This window comes from Pongo pygmaeus, chromosome 14 (assembly GCF_028885625.2).
Source record: "Pongo pygmaeus isolate AG05252 chromosome 14, NHGRI_mPonPyg2-v2.0_pri, whole genome shotgun sequence".
In the NCBI taxonomy this organism is placed as follows: Eukaryota; Metazoa; Chordata; class Mammalia; order Primates; family Hominidae; genus Pongo; species Pongo pygmaeus.
Genome location: NC_072387.2, coordinates 32,327,952 through 32,348,892, shown reverse-complemented (window position 1 = coordinate 32,348,892; position 20,941 = coordinate 32,327,952). Strand labels below are relative to the sequence as shown.

At 40.5% G+C, this 20,941-nt stretch overlaps 2 protein-coding genes across 7 annotated transcripts in view; one reads left to right on the top strand and one right to left on the bottom strand.

Annotated features, from left to right (window-relative positions):
- Positions 1-17,805, top strand: part of RNF17 (ring finger protein 17) — a 137,686-nt gene extending 119,881 nt beyond the window's left edge. For 4 of the 5 annotated variants that reach the window (XM_054445930.2, XM_054445929.2, XM_054445927.2 and 1 more), the window contains 3 exons: positions 3,276-3,411; positions 6,109-6,298; positions 8,302-9,035. In XM_054445930.2, the coding sequence (XP_054301905.1) occupies positions 3,276-3,411; positions 6,109-6,298; positions 8,302-8,400 (425 nt within the window). In that variant the 3' untranslated portion in view covers positions 8,401-9,035. Of the gene's footprint in view, positions 1-3,275; positions 3,412-6,108; positions 6,299-8,301; positions 9,036-16,604 lie in introns of those variants that run through there. The other variant, XM_063650630.1, reaches the window with a different exon arrangement.
- Positions 9,241-20,941, bottom strand: part of CENPJ (centromere protein J) — a 44,063-nt gene continuing 32,362 nt past the window's right edge. For both annotated transcript variants that reach the window (XM_063650635.1, XM_054445931.2), the window contains 7 exons: positions 17,818-17,902; positions 14,117-14,181; positions 13,788-13,901; positions 12,832-12,972; positions 12,670-12,754; positions 12,474-12,594; positions 9,241-11,893 (listed from right to left, as the gene is read on the bottom strand). In XM_063650635.1, the coding sequence (XP_063506705.1) occupies positions 11,701-11,893; positions 12,474-12,594; positions 12,670-12,754; positions 12,832-12,972; positions 13,788-13,901; positions 14,117-14,181; positions 17,818-17,902 (804 nt within the window). In that variant the 3' untranslated portion in view covers positions 9,241-11,700. The remainder of the gene's footprint in view (positions 11,894-12,473; positions 12,595-12,669; positions 12,755-12,831; positions 12,973-13,787; positions 13,902-14,116; positions 14,182-17,817; positions 17,903-20,941) is intronic.

Genomic DNA, 20,941 nt, shown 5'->3' with positions numbered 1-20,941 from the left:
TTTATATGCATGATTTCCTGGAATCCTCAAGATACCCAGAAGATGACTTCTTTCTCATTTTCTAGATAAGGAAGGTGAACTAAGAGACGTTAAGTAAACTCCCTTGGGGGACACTTTCATGTTCCACAAATAAGACAGTGTTGGAAAATTGCATAAAGATTATTTTCTGAGTTTGAGGTTATCAGTAGCTGAAATTGCAGGAGTTGTCATTCAGACCTTAATGGTCATCATGTTAATTACAAGCCACCTACAATGGTAATCTTGAGGTGGAGGCTCAAAGTATGACCTGTTCTGTCGGGATAGGTCAGATTTCTACTCTTTTATCTTTTCAGTCCATTCTTCCCATCTTTATTAAATATGTGTGATTCTCCTCTGAGGAAAATGTATCTAGTTATTGTAGTATGTGATGCATAGAGATGTATTTATTCTCGATATTTTAGCAAAGGAAAAACACACATCAGCTTAATGTCTTACCTGTATTCAGTGAGTGTTTTGTTTGTTTGTTTTTTGAGACAGAGTCTTGTTTTGTTGCCCAAGCTGGAGTGCAGTGACATGATCTCGGCTCACTGCAACCTCCTGCTCCTGGGTTTAAGCAATTCTCCTGCCTCAGCCTCCCAAGTACTTGGGATTACAGGTGCGTGCCACCACGCCCAGCCAATTTTTGTATTTTTAGTAGAGATGGGGTTTCCCCATGTTAGCCAGGCTGGTGTCAAGCTCCTGACCTCAAGTGAACCGCCCACCTTGGCCTCCCAAAATGCTGGGCTTATAGGCATGAGCCAACTTGCCCAGCCCTTTTTTTTTTTTTTTTTTTTTTTTTTTAAAGATGAGTCTTGCTCTGTTGCCCAGGCTGGAGTGCAGTGGTGCAATCTCGTCTCACTGCAACCTCCGCCTCCTGGATTCAAGCAGTTCTCTTGCCTCAGCCGCCCGAATAGCTGGGATTACAGGCACGCACCACCACGCCCAGCTAATTTTTGTATTTTTAGTAGAGACGGGGTTTCACTATCTTGGCCAGTCTGGTCTCGAATTCCTGACCTTGTGATCCGCCTGCCTAGGCCTCCCGAAGTGCTGGGATTACAGGTGTGAGCCACCACACCCGGCCCAGATGAGATTCTTTATTGTTTTACTGATGACTTTTTCTTTTTTTTTTTTTTTTTGAAGACAGAGTTTCGCTCTTGTTGCCCAGGCTGGAGTGCAATGGCGCGATGTTGGCTCACCGCAACCTTTGCCTCCCGGGTTCAAACGATTCTTCTGCCTCAGCCTCCCAAGTAGCTGGAATTACAGGCATGCACCGCCTTGCCTAATTTTGTATTTTTAGTAGAGACGGGATTTCTCCATGTTGGTCAGGCTGGTCTCGAACTCCTGACCTCAGGCCTCCCAAAGTGCTGGGATTATAGGCATGGGCCTCCGTGCCCAGCCCTGATGAGTTTATATATGCAAGAAATTGTCTATAACTCTTTAATTAAAATCGCTTGAAATAAAAATCTTTATTCATTAGTCAAGTATTTCAGTGCCACTTGCCCACAAGTAGAATTCTCTGTGAAATTACACAGAAAGCATATGACATAAGGAAGTAGAACAAGATGGGAAACTGAGGCACATGCCATCACTCTGAAATCTAAGGATGTACGAAGGGAAGTATATACCGTACTAATTTTTTCACCGTTTAACTCAAGCCTAGCGCTCATTGGTACACTTTTTTTTTTACTGGGTATTTGCTTGTATCAGGTACCATGTTAGGAATACAGACATCAGTTCTGCACTCAAGAACAGGTGCTCTAAGCAGAGAAGAGACGTGTAAACCAAGTAGAGTATGAAAAGAATAGCTCCTCTTAAAGGAGTGTGCGTAATGCCATAGGATCACAGGGAAAGCAGTGATCAGTTATTAGGGCTTTGTTGGTCATGTTGGAGCTGGGCTTTGAAAGAAGAATGATAACTGCTCAAGGTGGTGAATACCCTAAAAACTGTCAGAATGTTTTCCTGATGTTTATGATAAACATCATAAAAAGAAGGGCTCAGGAAAACTTTACTCTAGATGAGGGGGGGACAGCCATAAACTGAGTAGAGGGATCAAAGTTTTAAGTAATCCTGTTTAGGTAACTCATTGAGGAAATGTGGTAGAAGTTGTTTGGGAGAACAAACAACTGAAGAAGCCTGTACATTGTAATAAGGACTTGATATTACAGGCAGTTAAGCTGTACCATTAAAGAATTTTAAGTAAGAGCAATGTAATTGGATTTTTAAAAATTTAATTCTGGTGGTCCCATAGCAAATGAAAGGACAGAATGGAAGGCAGGAACAGCAAATATTTATCATCCTTTGCCAAAGATGATGGCCCATGCTAAAAGAGACTAGGGGAGTATCAGAAGTTGGGGCAGTGGCAATATGAGCTAATTAATAAGTCTTAGGAATACAAGAACTAGCAACTCTGAGAATGGGAGAAATGCCTTTCTTTGAAGCTTAATCCTTAGGAATTAGTGAACAAAGGCTTATAAAATATGAACAGAAAAAGAGAAGGCAACATAAGACCAACTGTTCAATGTTTAATTCTGGATGGTAAGCCTATATTTGTTACATTTTCTTCTTTGTACTTTTCTGTATTAAACATTTTTTGATACATAATTGTGTATGTTTATGGGGTACATGTGATATTACATGCATAGAATGTGTAATTATCAAGACAGTATTTAGGGTATTCATCACCTCGAGCAGTTATTTCTATGTGTTGGGAACATTTCAAGACTTCTAGTTAATCTGAAATATACAATCCATTGTTGTTAACTAGGCACCCTACTCTGCTATCAAATATTAGAACTTATTCCTTCCAACTATGTTTGTACCTATCAACCAACCTCTCTTCATCCTCCCACCCCAAACACATGTATATTTGCCTTTCATGGCCTTAGGTAACCATTAATCTACTTGTTATCTTCATGAGATCCACTTTTTTAGCTCTCATATGAGTGAGAACATGCGATATTTGTCTTTCTGTGCTTGTCTTATCTTAGTTAATATAATGATCCATCCATGTTGCTGCAGATAATAGGATTCCATTCTTTTTTATGGCCGAATAGTATTCCATTGTGTATATAGTCACCACATTTTCTTTATCCATTCATCTGTTGATGGACACCTGGGTTGATTCCATATCTTGGTTATTGTGAATAGTGCTGCAACAAACATGGGGTGCAAGTAGCCCTTTGATATGCTGATTTCCTTTGGATTAAAAAAATTTAATAAAAGACAATATGATTTTTTCCCTTTTTCTGTCTTTCCAGAAATGCCTTGCCTTGCAGAATATGATGATGGCTTATGGTATAGAGCGAAGATTGTTGCCATTAAAGAATTTAATCCTTTATCTATCTTAGTACAATTTGTTGATTATGGATCAACTGCAAAGCTGACATTAAACAGGTTAAAAATAAATGTCGGGGTGTTGAATTAGATTTCTTTTTTTTAAAATAGTTTTCTTATTGAGAATATTTTTGCCTCTTGTAAAAGAAAAGGGTTATTCTAAGGCTGTTTATAAATTAGGAATTTTTATCATGTTAAAGTATACATAAAATTTACCATTGTAGCTTTTTTTTTTTTTTTCAGTGAGTCTTGTTCTGTTGCCCAGGCTGGAGTGCAGTCGTGCAATCTTGGCTCACTGCAACCTCCGCCTCCCAGGTTCAAGCGATTCTCCTGCCTCAGCCTCCCTAGTAGCTGGAATCACAGGTGCCCACCACCATCCCGGCTAATTTTTTTTGTATTTTTAGTGGAGATGGGGTTTCGCCATGTTGGCCAGGCTGGTCTCAAACTCCTGACCTCAGGTGATCCCCCCGCCTCAGCCTCCCAAAGTGCTGAGATTACAGGCATCAGCCACCACACCTGGCCCATTTTAGTTATTTTTAGGTATAGTAACTAATTGGCATTAAATACATTCACAAGGTTATACAACTATCACCACTTTCCATTTCCGGAACAATTTTGTTATTCCAAACAGAAACCCTGCATCTGTTAAGGAATAGGATCACAGTCCATTCTCACCCAGTCCCTAGTAACCCATGGTCTACTGTCTCTGAACTTGCCTGTTCTGGGTACCTCATATAAGTAAATTCATACAGTATTTGTCCTTTTGTGTCTGGCTTATTTCAATAACATAATTTTTAAAGATTCATCCATGTTGTGGCATGTGTCAGAATTTGCTTCTTAAGACTGAATAATATTCCTTATATATATGAGGGGTCTTCAAAAAGTTCATGGAAAATGCATACTATGAAAAAAACTGCATGGATTTCAGAATTTTTTCACGAAAATAAATTTGTACTAACTTGTTCTAACATGTCCGAACAGGATCTAGTTTGAGGCACTAAAAAGGATAAGTGCAACGTGAATTCTGCTCAAATTGAAACAACAACAAACATCAAATTTATGGTGAAGCTTCGGTGGAGGAATGGTGATATCATTTTTGCTTTATAAAAAGTTTATGGAAACAGTGCCCCAAAGGAAGCAGTTTACAAATGGATAGCTTGTTTTATGAAGGGATAAGATGATGTTGAAGATGAAGCCCATAGCAGTAGTCCTTCCCCATCAATTTGTGAGGAAAAAAAATTAATCTTGTTCATGCCCTAATTGAAGAGGACCAACAACAGCAGAAATAATAGCCAACACCAAAGACATTTCAATTGGTTCAGCTTATACAATGCTGACTGAAAGAGTTGAGCAAACTCTCCACTCAATGGGTGCCAAACCTGTTGGACCCAGATCAGGTGCAGATAGGAGCAGAGCTTTCAATGGAAATTGTAGACAAGCAAGATCAAGACCCTGAAGCATTTCTTCAAAGAACTGTAATTGCAGAGGAAACATGATTTTACCAGTATGATCCTAAAGGCAGAGCACAGTGAAAGCAAGAGGTGGAAGTGGTCCAGTCAAAAGTGGACCAGTCAAGAGCAAAGGTCATGGCAACAATTTTTTTACGATGCTCAAGGCATTTTGCTTGCCGGCTTTCTGGAAAGCCAAAGAATGACAAGATCTTCTTTTGAGTGTTTGAGAAAGTTAGCGAAAGCTTCACCAGAGAGTCCTTCACCACCACAGTGCTCCTGCTCATTCCTCTCATCAAACAAGGGCGATTTTGCAAGAGTTTTACCTAAATCATTAGGCATCCAATTTACAGTTCTGATTTGGCCCTTTCTAACTTGTTTTTTGTTTCCTAATCTTAGAAAGTATTTAAAGGGCACCCATTTTTCTCCAGTTAATAATGTAAGAAAGATCACATTGACATGGTTATATTCCCAGGACCCTCAGTTCTTAAGGGATGGACTAAAGGGCTGTTATCATAGCTTACAAATGTGTCATGATCGTGATGGAATTTATGTTGAGAAATAAAGTTTACATTTTTTATTTTCATCTTTTTCCATGAACTTTTTGAAGCCCCCTCATACAGTATATACTACATCTTATTTATCCCTTCCCTGGAAGGTAGAACTTGGGTTGCTCCCTGCTTTTGGCTCTTGTGAATAATGCTTCTACAAACACGGGTATACATTTATCTCTTTGAGTACCTTCTTTTAATTATTTTGGGTATATACCCAGAAATGGAACTGCTGGATCATATGGTCTATACTTAATTTTTGAGGAACCTCCATGCTGTTTCCCACAGTGGCTGCACCATTTTACATTCTCACTAAGAGTGTGCAAAGGTTCCAATTCCTGCACATCCTCACCAGCACTTGTAATTTTGTTGTTTTATAATAGCCATTCTAGTTGGTGTGAGGTGGAATCTCACTTTGGATTTGATTTGCATTTCCCTAATGATTAGTGATGTGGAACATCCTGTCATGTGCTTGTTGGTCATTTGTAGATCTTTAGAGTAATGTCCATGTTTATGTATATTTTCTCCCATTCTGTAGGTTGCCTTTTTGTTCTGTTGTGTCCTTTGATACGCAGAAGTTAATTTTTTTAGGAAGTCCATTTTATCTGATTTTTCTCATTTCCTGTGCTTTTGGTGTCGTATCCAAAAAAATCACTGCAAAATCCAATGTTATGAAGCATTTCCCCTATGTTTTCTTCTAAGAATTGTATAGTTTCAGCTGGAAGATAATTTTAATTTAAGAATTTCTTTTGTGACAGACTGTGCCAAATTCCTTCTCATCTTATGCGGTATCCAGCTCGAGCCATAAAGGTTCTCTTGGCAGGGTTTAAACCTCCCTTAAGGGATCTAGGGGAGACAAGAATACCATATTGTCCCAAATGGAGCATGGAGGCACTGTGGGCTATGATAGACTGTCTTCAAGGAAAACAACTTTATGCTGTGTCCATGGTAAGTGTCTCAAGTAGCCAAAATTATTGTAAAGCTATTTCTGTGTCCATACTTTGTAAAGTGTTTGTTTCTATGCAGTGTCTACACATGAGAGTATACTAAAGCATATAAAGCTATATAGGATATAGTTTATATGTATAACTTTATATATACATATAAAGCTTAATTTTGAGGCTTGTTAAAATGTCTTAGTTTATATTTAACAAACTGCTTACCCCTATGGTGATATAAAATATCATTTATGTAATTAATAAAATGCTCAAGATGAGTATCCCATAATTATAATGGGGAAACAAATATGCAAACAATTAAGTGTGAGATTGAATGAAATAAGTACTATAACAGAGCTATAGCTAACTTTGTGGGTGGGGGAAGTGTAAGAAGAAATGATTATTTGCATCTGGAGAGGACAGGAAAGGGTGTTTGAGCTGCTACTTAGAAGCCACTCAAGTATTTAATTGAATAAGTAAAACAGGAACGTGGCATTTCACTTGCATCCTAAAAGAGGGGGAAAGAATGGTTGTTCTGCTCATTATAGAAAGGCTTGAATTATACTAATTATACTAATCTCATAATTGTACTACTTTTGAATTATTTGATGTAGTAGAACGTGTGTCAAAAGGTTAACTAAAAAACTCCAGACTGCATTTAATGTAAATGTTTTCCTCTTAGGCTCAGCATGTCACAGTAGCCCACAGGCAGAATCTGGCCTGTACCTTGTTTTATTTAGCACACAGTGTTTTAAAAGTTGGAAATTTTACCCAAAAAGTCTGTATTTCTGGCCCTGATTAGATATTCTAAAAACTAGGAATCCTGGGTCTCCCCATCCCCCGAAATGGCAGTCAGCTGAAAGTGTAGTCACAGCCCCTTAGATGAGAACATGTGACGTTCAGTTCACCTAGTCCTCACTGCTGGTGTGCAGCTCAACCTGCTTCCCTCCTTTGTGATTTCTGCCTGGTGCCATGATTTTTGGGGATTCCTGACACACTGGCTATGACAAAAATGAGCTCATAATCAGTCAACATGGTTCCTGGAAAGTGCTTTTTGAAAACCTCTGTATATATGCTATTGCATGTGCACAGTGGTATGAATAGCTCATATGGGATTTCTCTCAACCCAGTGAAAATAGGGCAAGTATTTCTTATAGATAGATATTTTTTCACTTCTCTAATCAACATTTTGTCAGTATGTAAGGATAAGCAGAACCATAGGATATATGAGAGGATTTATTAAGGGAATTGGCTCACACAATCAAAGGTGAAGTCCTATGATAGCTGTCTGCAAGCTGGAGAACCAGAGAAGCTGGTAGCGTGGCTCAGTCTGGAGGCCTCAGAACTAGGGAAGCTGACAATGCAGCCGCTAGTCCGAGGCCAAAGAGCCCCTGGGAGGTCACTGGTGCAAGTTCTATAGTCCAAAAGCCAAAGAATCTGGAGGCTGATGTCTGAGGGCAAGAGGAGAAAAGGTATCCCCCACTCAGGAAGGAAAGGAGAGCAGAGAACCCCCTTTCTGCCTGTTTGTCTCCCAGCCAGCTGGATGTCCCCTGCCCACATAGAGAGTGGGTCTTCCTGTCCACTGATTTAGCATCAGTCTCCTCTGAAAACACCCTCACAGACACACCATTTCTAGAAATGCTTCACCAGCCATTGAGGCATCCCTCAATCCAGCCAAGTTAACAACTAATATTAACCATCACAGTCAGTTTATGCATAAAGGTATAATGCTTTGTGTGGAATGCAAATGAACTGTAACAAGGGATGGTGGTGGCAAAGCCCACTGGTTTCATTTAGGAAAACCTCGTGAGAAGGAATTTAACTAGAGCAGAAGAATGGAAAGAATGGGATTTTGCAGGAAACCACTACAGATGCCTTTTGGAAGCATACAGTATAAATTATCAATAAGCCCCTGAGAACGCCTTTTCCCACCTGTGTGAATGGCCAGATACGAGAGGGAAAAGGCAGCAAAGACATTACTGTTTTCTTGACAACTGTATCTTTTAATTTTAGGCTCCAGCACCAGAACAGATAGTGACATTATATGATGATGAACAGCATCCAGTTCATATGCCATTAGTAGAAATGGGGCTTGCAGATAAAGATGAATAAGTGCCTAAGTGTAAGTTCTCGTTCTCTTCATAGCATAAGGCATGGGACTAGTGGAGATTAATGCTAGATTGATCAGAAAAGCACCAGTGGATTTTCCTTGATTTCTCAAAGGAATGACAGCAACGCTCCACCAGATTTCTTCATAGGCCCTTCTCACCTATTCACTAGTATCAAAGAGGTCCCCCATCTGTAAGGATGCTTGGATGGGCTGTCATGACTCTCACAGTACCAGGTACATAGGGAGAGCAGGAGAGAGTGGCCACTGTAAATAATTTTAAGCACATAAATATCTGCTAAGCACATAGAACTACTGAGCAGTCACCATCCTCATACCATGTACTTACATGGGTAGCAGCTAACTTTTTATCTTGTCCATAAGAAATGATTCAGCTAGGCTTGAACATTTACATTAAGCAAAGGTTTAAAATAACACATTTTGTTTTCCAGGTATACACTGCAGAGCATCTATAGAAGCCTAGAAGAATTCTGTTATGTTTAGACTATGTCTTATCTTTAGACTATTTCAGGCTTAATTTTCCTAACTTGTTCAGCACTAGTGCTTTACCTCTCATTTTTAATTGAACTGTTAGGAATTGTGTGGAAAAAAAAAAAGTTAATAAATGTTCGCTTCCAAACATTTGCTTGTTTCATTTTACCATAATTTCAAAATGAAATAGCTAAGACACATGAAAAAAATTTAGTTCATTTTATACCTAATGATTCAGCTTAAGTAAGACATTAGTACAAAAAGGCTTCTCCCAAGCACATTCCCCCTGCCTTCTGTAGAAGTATATTAGTCTCTTCTTATACTGCTATAAAGAACTGCCTGCGACTGGGTAATTTAGAAAGGAAAGAGGTTTAATTGACTCACAGTTCCACATGGCTGGGGCGGCCTCAGGAAACTTACAAACATGGCAGAAGGCAAAGGGGAAGCAAGTCACCTTCTTCACAAGGTGGCAGGAGGGAGAAATGCAAAGGGGGGGAACGCCCCTTATAAAACCATCAGATCTTGTGAGAACTCACTATCAATCATGAGAACAGCCTGGGGAAACCACCCCCGTGATCTGATCACCTCCCACGAGGTCCCTCCTCCAACACATGGGGATTGCAATTTGAGATTTTGGGTGGGAACACAGCCAAAGCATATTAAGAGGTAAACACTACTGTTGTTATGATTTGGTGTTTATCATTCATATAAACATCTTTATAGTTTTACTACATATGAATGCATCCATAAATGACATGGTATTTTTTAATGTATCTGCTGTCACACAATTTTTATTTTCTATTTTATTTGCTCTTTAATCGATGTTGGTGTGTATAACTCTATTCACTTTTACTGCTATATCCGTGTACATAATTTATCCTGATACTCCATTACCAGTTTTTTTCTCATAAATGTTCCTCTTTAGGGGCCTTCTATACATGAGCGGTTTTCTAGTACATATACATAGTGATGGAATTTGCTGGGCCATGGGGTTACTTTTTGACTTTTACAATTACTTCACAACTACTTTTTTGCTTTCTAAACAGTAATTCTACCAATTTATCCCACCACCGATTGTCTGAGTTCTTTGCCAGCACTTGGTGTCACCAGACTTTTGCCAGACTGTGATATTAGTAAGAAAAGGTATCTCATCAGTGCATGTCTCATTGAATATGCATTCACTGGTTTATTAGCTAGTGACCATTCTGTCACTTGTTTATTGCTTGTTCATATCGTTTGTCCATTTTTCTATTGAATTATTTGCAATTTTCTTACTGATTTGTAGGAACAATGTATTCTAGTCATCCTTAATCAGTTGTTTGTCTTCTAATTTGGGGCTTGCCTTTCCCCTGTTTTGTAATATCATCATTTGACAGAAATGTTCACTCATTTATCAACATTTTTTTTTTCCTGTGAGACAGTCCCACTCTGTCACTCAGGCTGGAGTGCAGTGGCATGGTCTCAGCTCACTGCAACCTCTGCCTCCTGGGTTCAAGTGATTGTCCTACCTCCCAAGTAACTGGGATTACAGGCATGCACCACCACACCCAGCTAATTTTTGTATTTTTAGTAGAGACGGGGTTTCACCATGTTGACCAGGCTGGTCTCGAACTCCTGACCTCAAGTGATCTGCCAACTTTGGCCTCTCAAAGTGCTGGGATTACAGGTGTGAGCCACCATGCCCGGCCTATCAACCTTTTCCTTTAAGGTTTGTGTTTTTTGTCTCATTTAAAAATCCTTACCTCTCCTGAGGTATCTATAGAATATATCATCTATATATCTATAGATATCTATATATAAGATATATTCTATAGATATCTATATAGACATATTCTATAGATACCTCAGGAGAGGTAAGGATAGATATATCTATATCTAGATATCTATATAGATATATCTGGATATATCTATAGATATATCTATATAGATATATGTACTTATATTCTTTGAAAAGTTTTTCATATTCAGTTAAGTCACCTGGAATTGATAGATTTCATTAACAAAACCTGATTCATAGTATATGTGACAGGTAAGGTCTATCTAGACCAATCTGTAATTACTATAGAAATTTACAAGTAAGTGACTTGCTCATCCTTCAGGGACATCCTGCTTCCATGAGGCTACAGTAATCTCACTGTGATTGAGAACAGCGTAGCTGTGGTCCATGGGTTAACAACTGGCTAGTCATTGTTCATGCCCCTCCACTCTCAAGTGTCCCATTTTGAGACATTACAAAGTCAGCCTTGTTATAACTGCTTTCTCCTCACCATGATTACTACCTGTTGTGTGTGACCTATTTATATTCATCCGCTGTTGTAACTTCCCATTCTGTTATAATTAATGAATCTCTGTAGTAGATCAAATGCTCTAATTTTGGTACTAACTGAACATAGTAATATTTTGGCTACAGAGACACGTGTTTACTCCTTGAGTACACTTTCTGTACAAGTCCATTGCTCTATGGCTGATGTGTCTGTGGGACATCTAGGTGGTGTACTTCCTGTACTTCTTGGTTTTTTTATAGCCATTTCTAACCAATAAACACACCTACTTACTGTAAAAACCTATACACAATTTCTAAAGAGTAAAAATGCTTTCCTTAGTCTGTTGAAAGACAGGGTAGTGAATTATAAATGAGAGCTATCAATCATTGCATTTCAAAGAATATAAAAATGAAGATGCCACAGGATAAACTTTTTAGAATCCAATCTTTTCCCCACACATAACACAATAAATTAAACAGAATCCACAGTAAATGTACATTTTTAACAAGAAAAATCAGTTACTGTTACTTCATGATCACGTAAGGATCGTCACAGCTCCGTGTCCATCAGCACATTACCCTCCTTGTCCTTAACTCTTATCCGACCGGATCTGTACTTCGTTTCTTGATGACCGTTTGCATATACGGTTTTAACAGTGCCATCTGGGTATTCCCGTCTCTTGAACTGGGCAGTATGTAGTTCTCTTTGGCCATTATTAAACTCTATGAGTTTGTTGCCATCACTGTAAAATTTAAAATAGAATTTCTTAAAAAAAAAAAAATTAGAAAATAGACAACAGAAAAACTATTGAAAAGTAGCCTTTTGATTCTGGCAGCTACTTCTGGAGACATCCCTTGGTTATCCCTATACAATTGTAACTTTCTACAGTGTTTGCTTCATGGTGATAGTTCCAATTATCAGATTAGCATTGTTTTAATCATTTATATGTTCATCACCAAATGCTTAGTAACTTTTTTTAACTTGTGTTCTTCCTCTTGGTTGTTGTATTAAAATGGACCCTTCTTTCACTAATTTAAAAACCATCTGAGTGTTTGCTCTGTATCAGGTGGGGAAGAGTTATTCCTGGGAAGGGGCATGATCAGACTTAAAATCTGTTTTGAAAGAATGGAACAAAAAAGCAGAATGTGAAAAATAATTCACATCAAGTTGACTACTTGACATGCCTGTGGGACATTCATTCAAACTGAACCCCCTAATATGGGTGTCACATATCATCAGAAACGCAAGGCTGGGGCACCTCTGAGCACAGATGAACAGGTGTCACACTGAGTGGTTTCTCTGTGAACATAATGGTGTCATACCGCTGTACTCTGACAATTGTACCATCTGGGAAAATGCTTTCTTCTTGTCCATCAGCAAATAAGTTTTTAACAGTCTGGTCAGGAAACGTGATTTCTTTTCTTCCATCTGGGTAATGTTTTTCTGTTTAAAAAGTTACAGTAAATATTTTTTGAAGGAAGGGAAGAATTTAATGAGAGGGGTGGAGCAAGTTTGTACCTATTTGTCCACTTGAGAAATGTAAGACTTCCAGTCCCTCCGGGTACGTCGTGTGAGTGGTCTGGGCAACTGCGTAGTAGTAGATCTGTAAAGACACACAGTCAGTCTGCCTTTTCTCTAGAGATGGTTAAATTATGGAGGAGAACACCTCTGGAAACATACCACTCTTTGGTCTGGCATGACCTGCTTCACGTCACCATTAAAGAAAGTGACGGTGATGGTCTTCCCATCTGCACTCACTTCCTTTCGAGTTCCATTGGGAAACAGTATAACACGGCACCCATTCTTATAAACCTTTTCCACCTAAAAAAACAACATAAGATTATCACCTAAGATTTTCTCCTGACCAAAATATGCCTAATTCTCCTCCCAACTGCCTACTTTGAAATTTTTTATAATAAAATGTAAAACATTCCCTTAAAAGATCCTTTATTTCATCAGGAGTAGCAAACTCGTGATTTTCTAATTTTCTCATTCCTTTTCCATGTATTAGCTGGAATTTACCTAAAAAAGAAAACCTTCCCTTATCAACGATTTGTTACCCTAAAGTAGACGTTGTACAGGAAAGTCTAACTACTACTTTGACTGTTGTTCTTTGTCCTTCTCTCATTCCTCAAGGATAGCAGTGAACTCTAACCCTATAATTTCAATAGAAATGGACCAGATTAGGTATTTGGGAAGTAAATTTTCCATAAACCTAAGGAAAAAATTCCCTCATCACCTCTAACCTGTATATATCCCTTTCTTCCTCATTCCCTTTAGCTGGAACCCCCAGGCAGTTTTCCCACTAAGAAACTTTCCTAAGCGTAAGAATAAAACTGCGCTGGCTGGAGATGAGGAGAGAGGCCCCTGACTCAGAATCAGTATAAGAAAGGCTGCATGAAAGGAAGACCTAGAATGAACTGAAGCTTTTAAGAAGTGCCAAGGATTACAAAGGCTTTGGAGTAAGAACAAAGATCATACAGAGATTGTATGCCGCCTTTTGCTGAATCTCTGAACGAGAAATGGCAACTAAAGGCATGTTGTCCAAAGAGCCCTTATTTTAGATTCTGTGTTTCAACTATTTTAACCCATGTTTATTTTTTATAGAATTCATTATTTCAAAAACATTTTTTAACCTTTCCATCAGGATGACTGATTTCTCCTTGTATGTCTTGGTCTTCCTCCTCCTCCTCTTTATATTCAGGATCTGGGAAGTTCAGTGGTTCAAGTGGCTCCCTGGGAGAGGCAGCCTGTAAACACAAGACATTTCAAGCAGCTAAAACCTACTCTTACTTCCAAAGCCAGATTCTGATATAGGGTTCTAGGACTAGTGTTTACAAAATATAACATTTATAATGTTAAGTAAAAACTCTCTTTTACACATGGTTTAGAAACGTAAGTCTATTAACAAATTGATTTCAAGCCTAAGTAATGTATGTTTGAATATATAAAAATAGAGATTTACTTGTCCCTTATCCAAATTGCCTAAATCACGAGGAGGTGCAGACTTGGATCTTCGAGGTGGATTGCCTATTAGAATAAAATTGTCAAGAGTTAGATTTAATATTTAATTGAAAATTTTATTAGTATGATCAAACATTTCCTTAGTTCATATCCTGTGAACTGCTGTCCTTTATCCATTAGTTATATTTTTCTTTACTAATTTATAGTTCTCTGACACAGGTACTTAAGTCCTAGATGTCCAAGAAAGACAGTATCTTGTCTCAGAGTTTACAATCCTGGGGAAGAGACAGGTGATCAAACAGCCTGACAGACAGACCCAAATGTATTTCAGAGACAATCACAAGGTGTAAGGTGCAGATAAAAGAGGCATCTAAGACCTGTGGAATTTGGCTTCATCAAATAACTGGGTATTTAGTTAAAACATAAATGCCCTTGTGGCTATGGTATAAACTTTTTGTAATATGACCAGCACACCAATCACATACTGTTACCAGCAACATATACATTACAAAATAAAGACACCCCCACCAACAACAAAGTGAGGTGAATCTCTAAAAATACACTGAAGTGCCATTATTTTCATCCTATGTGCCAATGGATCATACTGTAAACATTCAACTTGGAAGGGTCTCGAGCAAGTGCCAGAATCTGACCTACATGTTAAAAAGTGTAACGGAGCTGGATGTTACGGGAGAATGGCCTGAAGGAGGAGAGCGGAAGCAGGTGGTCAGCCAACAAGCTGCCGGGCGTGTGAGGCGGCTGTGCTGTGCCTGTGAGACAGGAATAGTTCCATTACACCGTGGGAAATCACTGATGCATAGGTCCCAAACTGCCACACGTCAGCAATTTCATATGATTCAATGTAACTAATAGATCCAGAAAATAACATCAGAGGGATCAGTCTAGGGACTACTGGGAGTGGATGGTGAAGGATAACAGAAAAAGTACTGGGAGTACACAGGGATTTGGGCTTGAGCAAAGGGGCAGATGGCAGACAAGGCTCTGGGGATAGCAGGAGTGCTCTGTTTGGGATGACACAAGAATGTCATGCTTCACCCCCACGGTTATGTGTGCAAACTAAACTATAACTAAAGCTGTGTGATATCATTTCTCATAACCACCTCTAGAGAAAAGACTAGAATATTATTCCTATTTTATGGCAAGAAAACCAAGGCTAAGTGGTTAAATAACCTGCCAAGGTTGTCAACTAATAAAAGGGAGAACCAGGATTCAAACCCACTATATATCAAGTTTAATTCTTCCCAGGCTGATTATGAACTAACATTAACTTGAACCCCCAAAGTATGTAGCAACTGGGCAGGATGAGAGGTGACCGTGGGCATAGACAGGCTCCAGGTGCAAGCCCACTGTCTGCAGGACTGTGTGAACTCACCTTACAAAATACCTACAACAGGAAAGTGGGGACAGTGGAAGCTAGGGAATATACAGTGCTGGAATAGCTGGGTAGATACTAGGGGAGGGATGTTTATGACCCCAAGATAGGGAAAGAATTAAGAAGGACTGCCCAAAGGGAAAAACTGAAATTGAACTACTTTAAGAATTTAGGTTTATCAAAAGATACTATAAAGAGCAAAAAGACAAGCCATGAACTAGGAGAAGATACTGATTTGCAATTTATGTAGATTATAAGTATACCATTTATACCAGGGGGCCCCAAACCCCACGGTATACTGGTCTGTGGCCTGTAGGAACTGGGCCACACAGCAAGAGATGAGCAGCGGGTGGGCGAGCCAGCGAAGCTTCATCTGTATTTACAGCAGCTCCGCATCACTCGCATTACCACCTGAGCTCTGCCTCCTGTCAGATCAGCAGCAGCATTAGATTCTCATAGGAGCAAGAACCCTATTGTGAACTGCATATGCAAGGGATCCAGGCTGCACGCTCCTTATGAGAATCTAATGCCTGATGATCTGTCACTGTCTCCCATCACCCCCAGATGGGACCATCTAATTGCAGGAAAACAAGCTCAGGGCTCCCCGATTCTAGATTATGGTGAGTTGTATAATTATTTCATTATACATTGCAATGTAATAATATTAGAATTAAAGTGCACAATAAATTTAATGTGCTGAATCATCCCAAAGCCATCCCCCTTACCCCGGTCCGTGGAAAAATTGTCTTCCACAAAATTGGTCCCTCATGCCAAAAAGGTTGAGGACTGCTAATGTATACTACCAAAGTGAGCACATGCTGTTGGAAAAATGGCACCAACAGACTTGCTCAGTGCAGAGCTGCTACAAGTCTTCCGTTTGTAAAAACCACAGTCTGTGTGGGGCACAGTAAAGCAGAGCATGAGAAAATGAGAGTGCCATAAAGAAAAGCCACGGGCTCCACAGAAGGCAGTTCTGGGCTGCCACTCATCTATGTCTTTACGTAGGTGGTGGTAACCGAGTATTTGCTTTGTAATTGTCAAACTGCATATATCTTTACTAAATTTATTTCACAAAAATATTTTTTTAAAATTCCAGATTAAAAACTCAAGATGTGAATGCAAAAGCGCATAGAAGAAAATGGTGTACTTGTGGCCTGAGGATTGAGAAGAATTAAAATCATGAAAACCAAAAACTATTTTAAAAGCCTAGTAAATTCAACATTACAAGGAAAAACATACATTTAAAAAAACACAAACTGAAAACCTAAACCCAGATTGGAGAAAATATTAGCAGTGCTTATAACTGACAAAGGATTACTATACAGAATAATTAACTTTATAAGGAGAAACACACACACACACATCCAAAATTTTAAATGGACAAAGGAAATGAACAGGCAGTTCACAAAAGGAGAACCTCAAATGCTGACTAAATGTAAGAAAACATGCTCACAGGGCCTTACCGGCTCACGGAATCAACCACCATTTTACATTAACTGGCCAAAATTTTAAAGTCTGGCCAGATCAAGTGTTTGCAAGTATGAAGAGCATACTCTGCTGACAGTAAAAAAACTGGTACAACCCTGTTGCAGAGCAAAGGGAAAACCTCCAGCTGACATGGCCCGGCATCTTACTCTTCATATATATCCTAGAGACGCCACAGGATCAAGACACGCTCTGCAGCCCTACTCATTATCATGCAAACCTAATTGCCCATCACCAGGAATGCTGAACTGCGGAAGTATACAATGCAATCTACATAGCTATTAAAATCAATCAACTGGAGTTTTTATGTGTTAAGATGGGTAAGTCATACAGTATTGAGAGGAAAAAAACAAATTGCAGAAGGACACACAGAATATGAAACAATACTACAGGGTGAGTGTCCCTTATCAGAAATGCTTGGGAACAGTATTGCAGATCTCCATTTTTTTTCAAGTTTTGGAATATTTGCAAATACTTATTGGTTGAGCATCCCTAATCCACATTCAAAATGCTCCAATGAATGTTTCCTTTGAGCATCATGCTTGCCCTCAAAAAGTTTCAGATTTGGGGCGCTCGACCAGTATAACAATTTATGAACGCAACATGGTAAAAGAATTTAAAACCGAAGCATGGACCATTATCAGGGTAAAAATTAGCTGGGGGAATAAGATGATGCACAGGAGCTTCAATTACATTTATTAATTCAAATTCATTCAAATGTTCAAAAACATTTATTAAGAAATGTTTTATTTCTTAAGTTGGGTATAAATTGTTTATTCCCTACATTCTGAAATGTTTTATAAAAAGATCATGCAGCCTCTTACCTTGCATTGGAAGATAATTTTTCTTGTATTTTTCTACCTGGGTTCCTGAAGAAATCTGACTGTTTTGAAATCGAACAGATGTGTTCTATAGTATAAGAGATAATTTTTTATTTAAAATGAGTGTTAGTCTATTAATACACTAAGTGACACTAATAAACTCAGATAGTGCTAAGAATGCTGTGGGTTTTGTTTATTCATATTGTTTTCATTTATATAATAGGCCAAAGCAAACAAGCTGTTATCTAGGAAACATTGCGCGCGTGCACACACATGCACGCGCACGCTCCTTTTGACAAACATTCATTCAAGTTAGGACACAGTAGGCAAGGTAACCTGAACCATCTCCTCTGACCATTACAGAGCAGACGAGGAGCACACAGGCCCTTCAGCTCATGGTGTTCAAGGACAAAGCCTCTCCTGGGTGTGCCCCACTCCCACTCCCACCAGGACAGTCCAGCTGAGCCCAGCTCTCCCTGAGACCACCACTGAGCATTCCCCATGAGGATGAGGTGGGGTGAGTCCTCTCTGCACCCCACCTGCATTTCTGGCCAAATCAAGCCCCAATACTACTTGCCCCAGCCCCCGCCATGTCCGTCCCTGCCAGGAGATGATGCTTCCAGTGCCGTCCTTCTTGGTGTCCTACCTCAGCTCCATACCCCAATGGTCAACCCTAGAACTTGTCATTATCAATACTATCAACATCTGCAATTATCAATAACCACAAAATTATTAATTTCAAAGCATTCTACTTACAAAGATCCAGAAGGTAGGGCATTCTACAAAGCAATCAGCCTGGTCTCTTCAAAAGTTAATGCAATTTAATAAAATGCTAAAGCATTTAGGGGTGAATTGCCATGATTCCTACAAGTACCTTCAAATGGTTCAGTGAAACATAGACATAACTATGGCAAAATGTTCCTAGTGGTTGAATCCAAGTGGGTATCCAGGTATTAACTGTACTATTCTTTCACCTATTCTCTATTTTGGGAAGTTTTCATACTAAAAAGGTAGGGAGCGGCGGGGAGAAGAATGCTGCTTTCTCACTACTCTCCTGTCTTTGCAGCTCATTCTGTTAATTCCCCACCCCTGACCATGCTCACAGCTGACATGGCCCTGCGGGTCCTCGACCCCCAGTGCTTGCCATGTCCTGAAAGCCTCCGGGCCCACACTGTCCTCATGCAGCTAAAGTATACTATGCAACAGGCACTCTTGCCACACACACGGTCAGCTTCCCTGCCTCTGCTCACTTGGTGGCATTCACTTGGATGACCACAAGCTGAATAGGAAAAAAATATGTGCAATTCTCATTATAAATTTTCAGTCTCTGACCCAGGTTGGCCCAGGTACAGCCACGAATCACTCTATTCCCCCAGCCTCTGCTTTTGTTCACAGAGATGACCTCTGGCTTTCTGCATCTCCTCCCCTCCTGCCGCCTCCACCCTCACAGGAGCCTGGGCTGTGCCTGCACCTCCCGCTGTGGGCACAAAGGCCATCGCCTGGCCACAGCTTGCCCTCCACTCACTGCCTGGATCCAGCTCCTCTCACTTCACCAAGTATGGTGCTTCTGCAATTCTTCCCCTTCCTCCTGCGCCAATATCTTCCTCTTCACTGAATCAGTCCAACCAATACACAAACACCTGTTAATTTTACCATCTTAAAAAAAAAAAAAAAAAAAAATCCCCTACGGCCACTACCCTCATGTCTTTAATTTACTGCAAAACTACTCAACAAAGCTGTTATCCGCTCCCAGCGGATCAGGCTTTCCTCGTCAGCACTCCAGAGAAACAGTCCTTCTCAAGGCCCACAGTTCCTTCTCCCTGGTAAACCCCATGGCCGGTTTCAGTCCTCCTCTGAAGTCACCGCCACACCTGACACAGGTGGCCACTCTCCTCCTTGCAGCCTTTTCTTCACTTGCTCTCAGGACACCACACGGACTCCTGGCCTCCTGCTCTCTAGCTGCTCATCTGCTCCTCCCTGCCTACTCACAGCCCTGCTGGCCTCTCCCTGCCCAGTGCTGTATCACACGTCAGGATGACCCCAGGTGTATGTCCCCAACCAGAGCCTGTGCTGCCATGTGCAGCTGCCTAGTCGGATCTCCCGTGTGTCTTGTAGGCATTTCAACTTCCCCTGTCCAAGCCTGAGCTCCTGGTGGCCATGTGCTCCCTTCTTGCGGTTGCTCCTAGTCAGTGGGACCTTCATGAGACCAAAACACAAAACTAAGCACAGTTGAGGCCATTCCTGACTCCTTCCTTGTTGTCGCCACCAACCACACACACAGCTCAACAACAAACACAGTCTGCTTCTCTCCACCTGCCACTGCCACCCAGTCCCCGCCAGCGCTACCGCGTTCCTGGTGTTGCCCATGCTCCCTTCCACCTGTTCCCGGTCTACAGCAGTCAGAGATAAAATAAGAGGCCCGGCCACCCTTCATTCAGAGCCCTCCACACTCCCACTCACTCAAAAAATGCCCATGTGCATGCTGCCATCTGTTAGGAATCCCATCCACTGCCCACTGTCCCATCCCACCCCAAGGGCTGGCCCACCGCTCCTCACCCACTACTACGATTGCCCCGTCTCAGGCCCACTCACGCGCTGCTGCAGCCTGGGGCTCCTCTGCAGGCTCAGGCGGCCACCTAGGCCACTCCTCACATGCGCTTCCCAGGCCATCCCACCCAGACGGCGACGCCCCTCCACAGCCCTGCTTCTCCGAAGGTCTCATCACCATCTCACACACCACATGTTTTATTATTTGGCTTATTACAGTCTTTCTTCCACCACTGGAATGTAAGCTTCATAAGGGCAAAGAATTTTGTCTGTTTATTGCTGTACCCCAAGCACCTAATGCAGTGCCTGGCACACCCTGGTTGTTCACACAGATGAATGAAAGACCAATTACTTGATTAAAAAGTGTCATATGCGTGCCACTCTCGGCCAAAATCTCCCCTGGTCTGTTTTTAACAGAGATGATCTGCCTACTGTGGCAAACCTCCTCCATAGGAATTAGAGAAATGAGTCTGCAAAATAAGTCTGCAAAGTACCCGTTTATAGCAATGCTTGAAAAATCTTTTTAGTTGTGGTAAAATAGATATCACGTAAAATTCACCGTCTTCAGCATGTTTAGGTG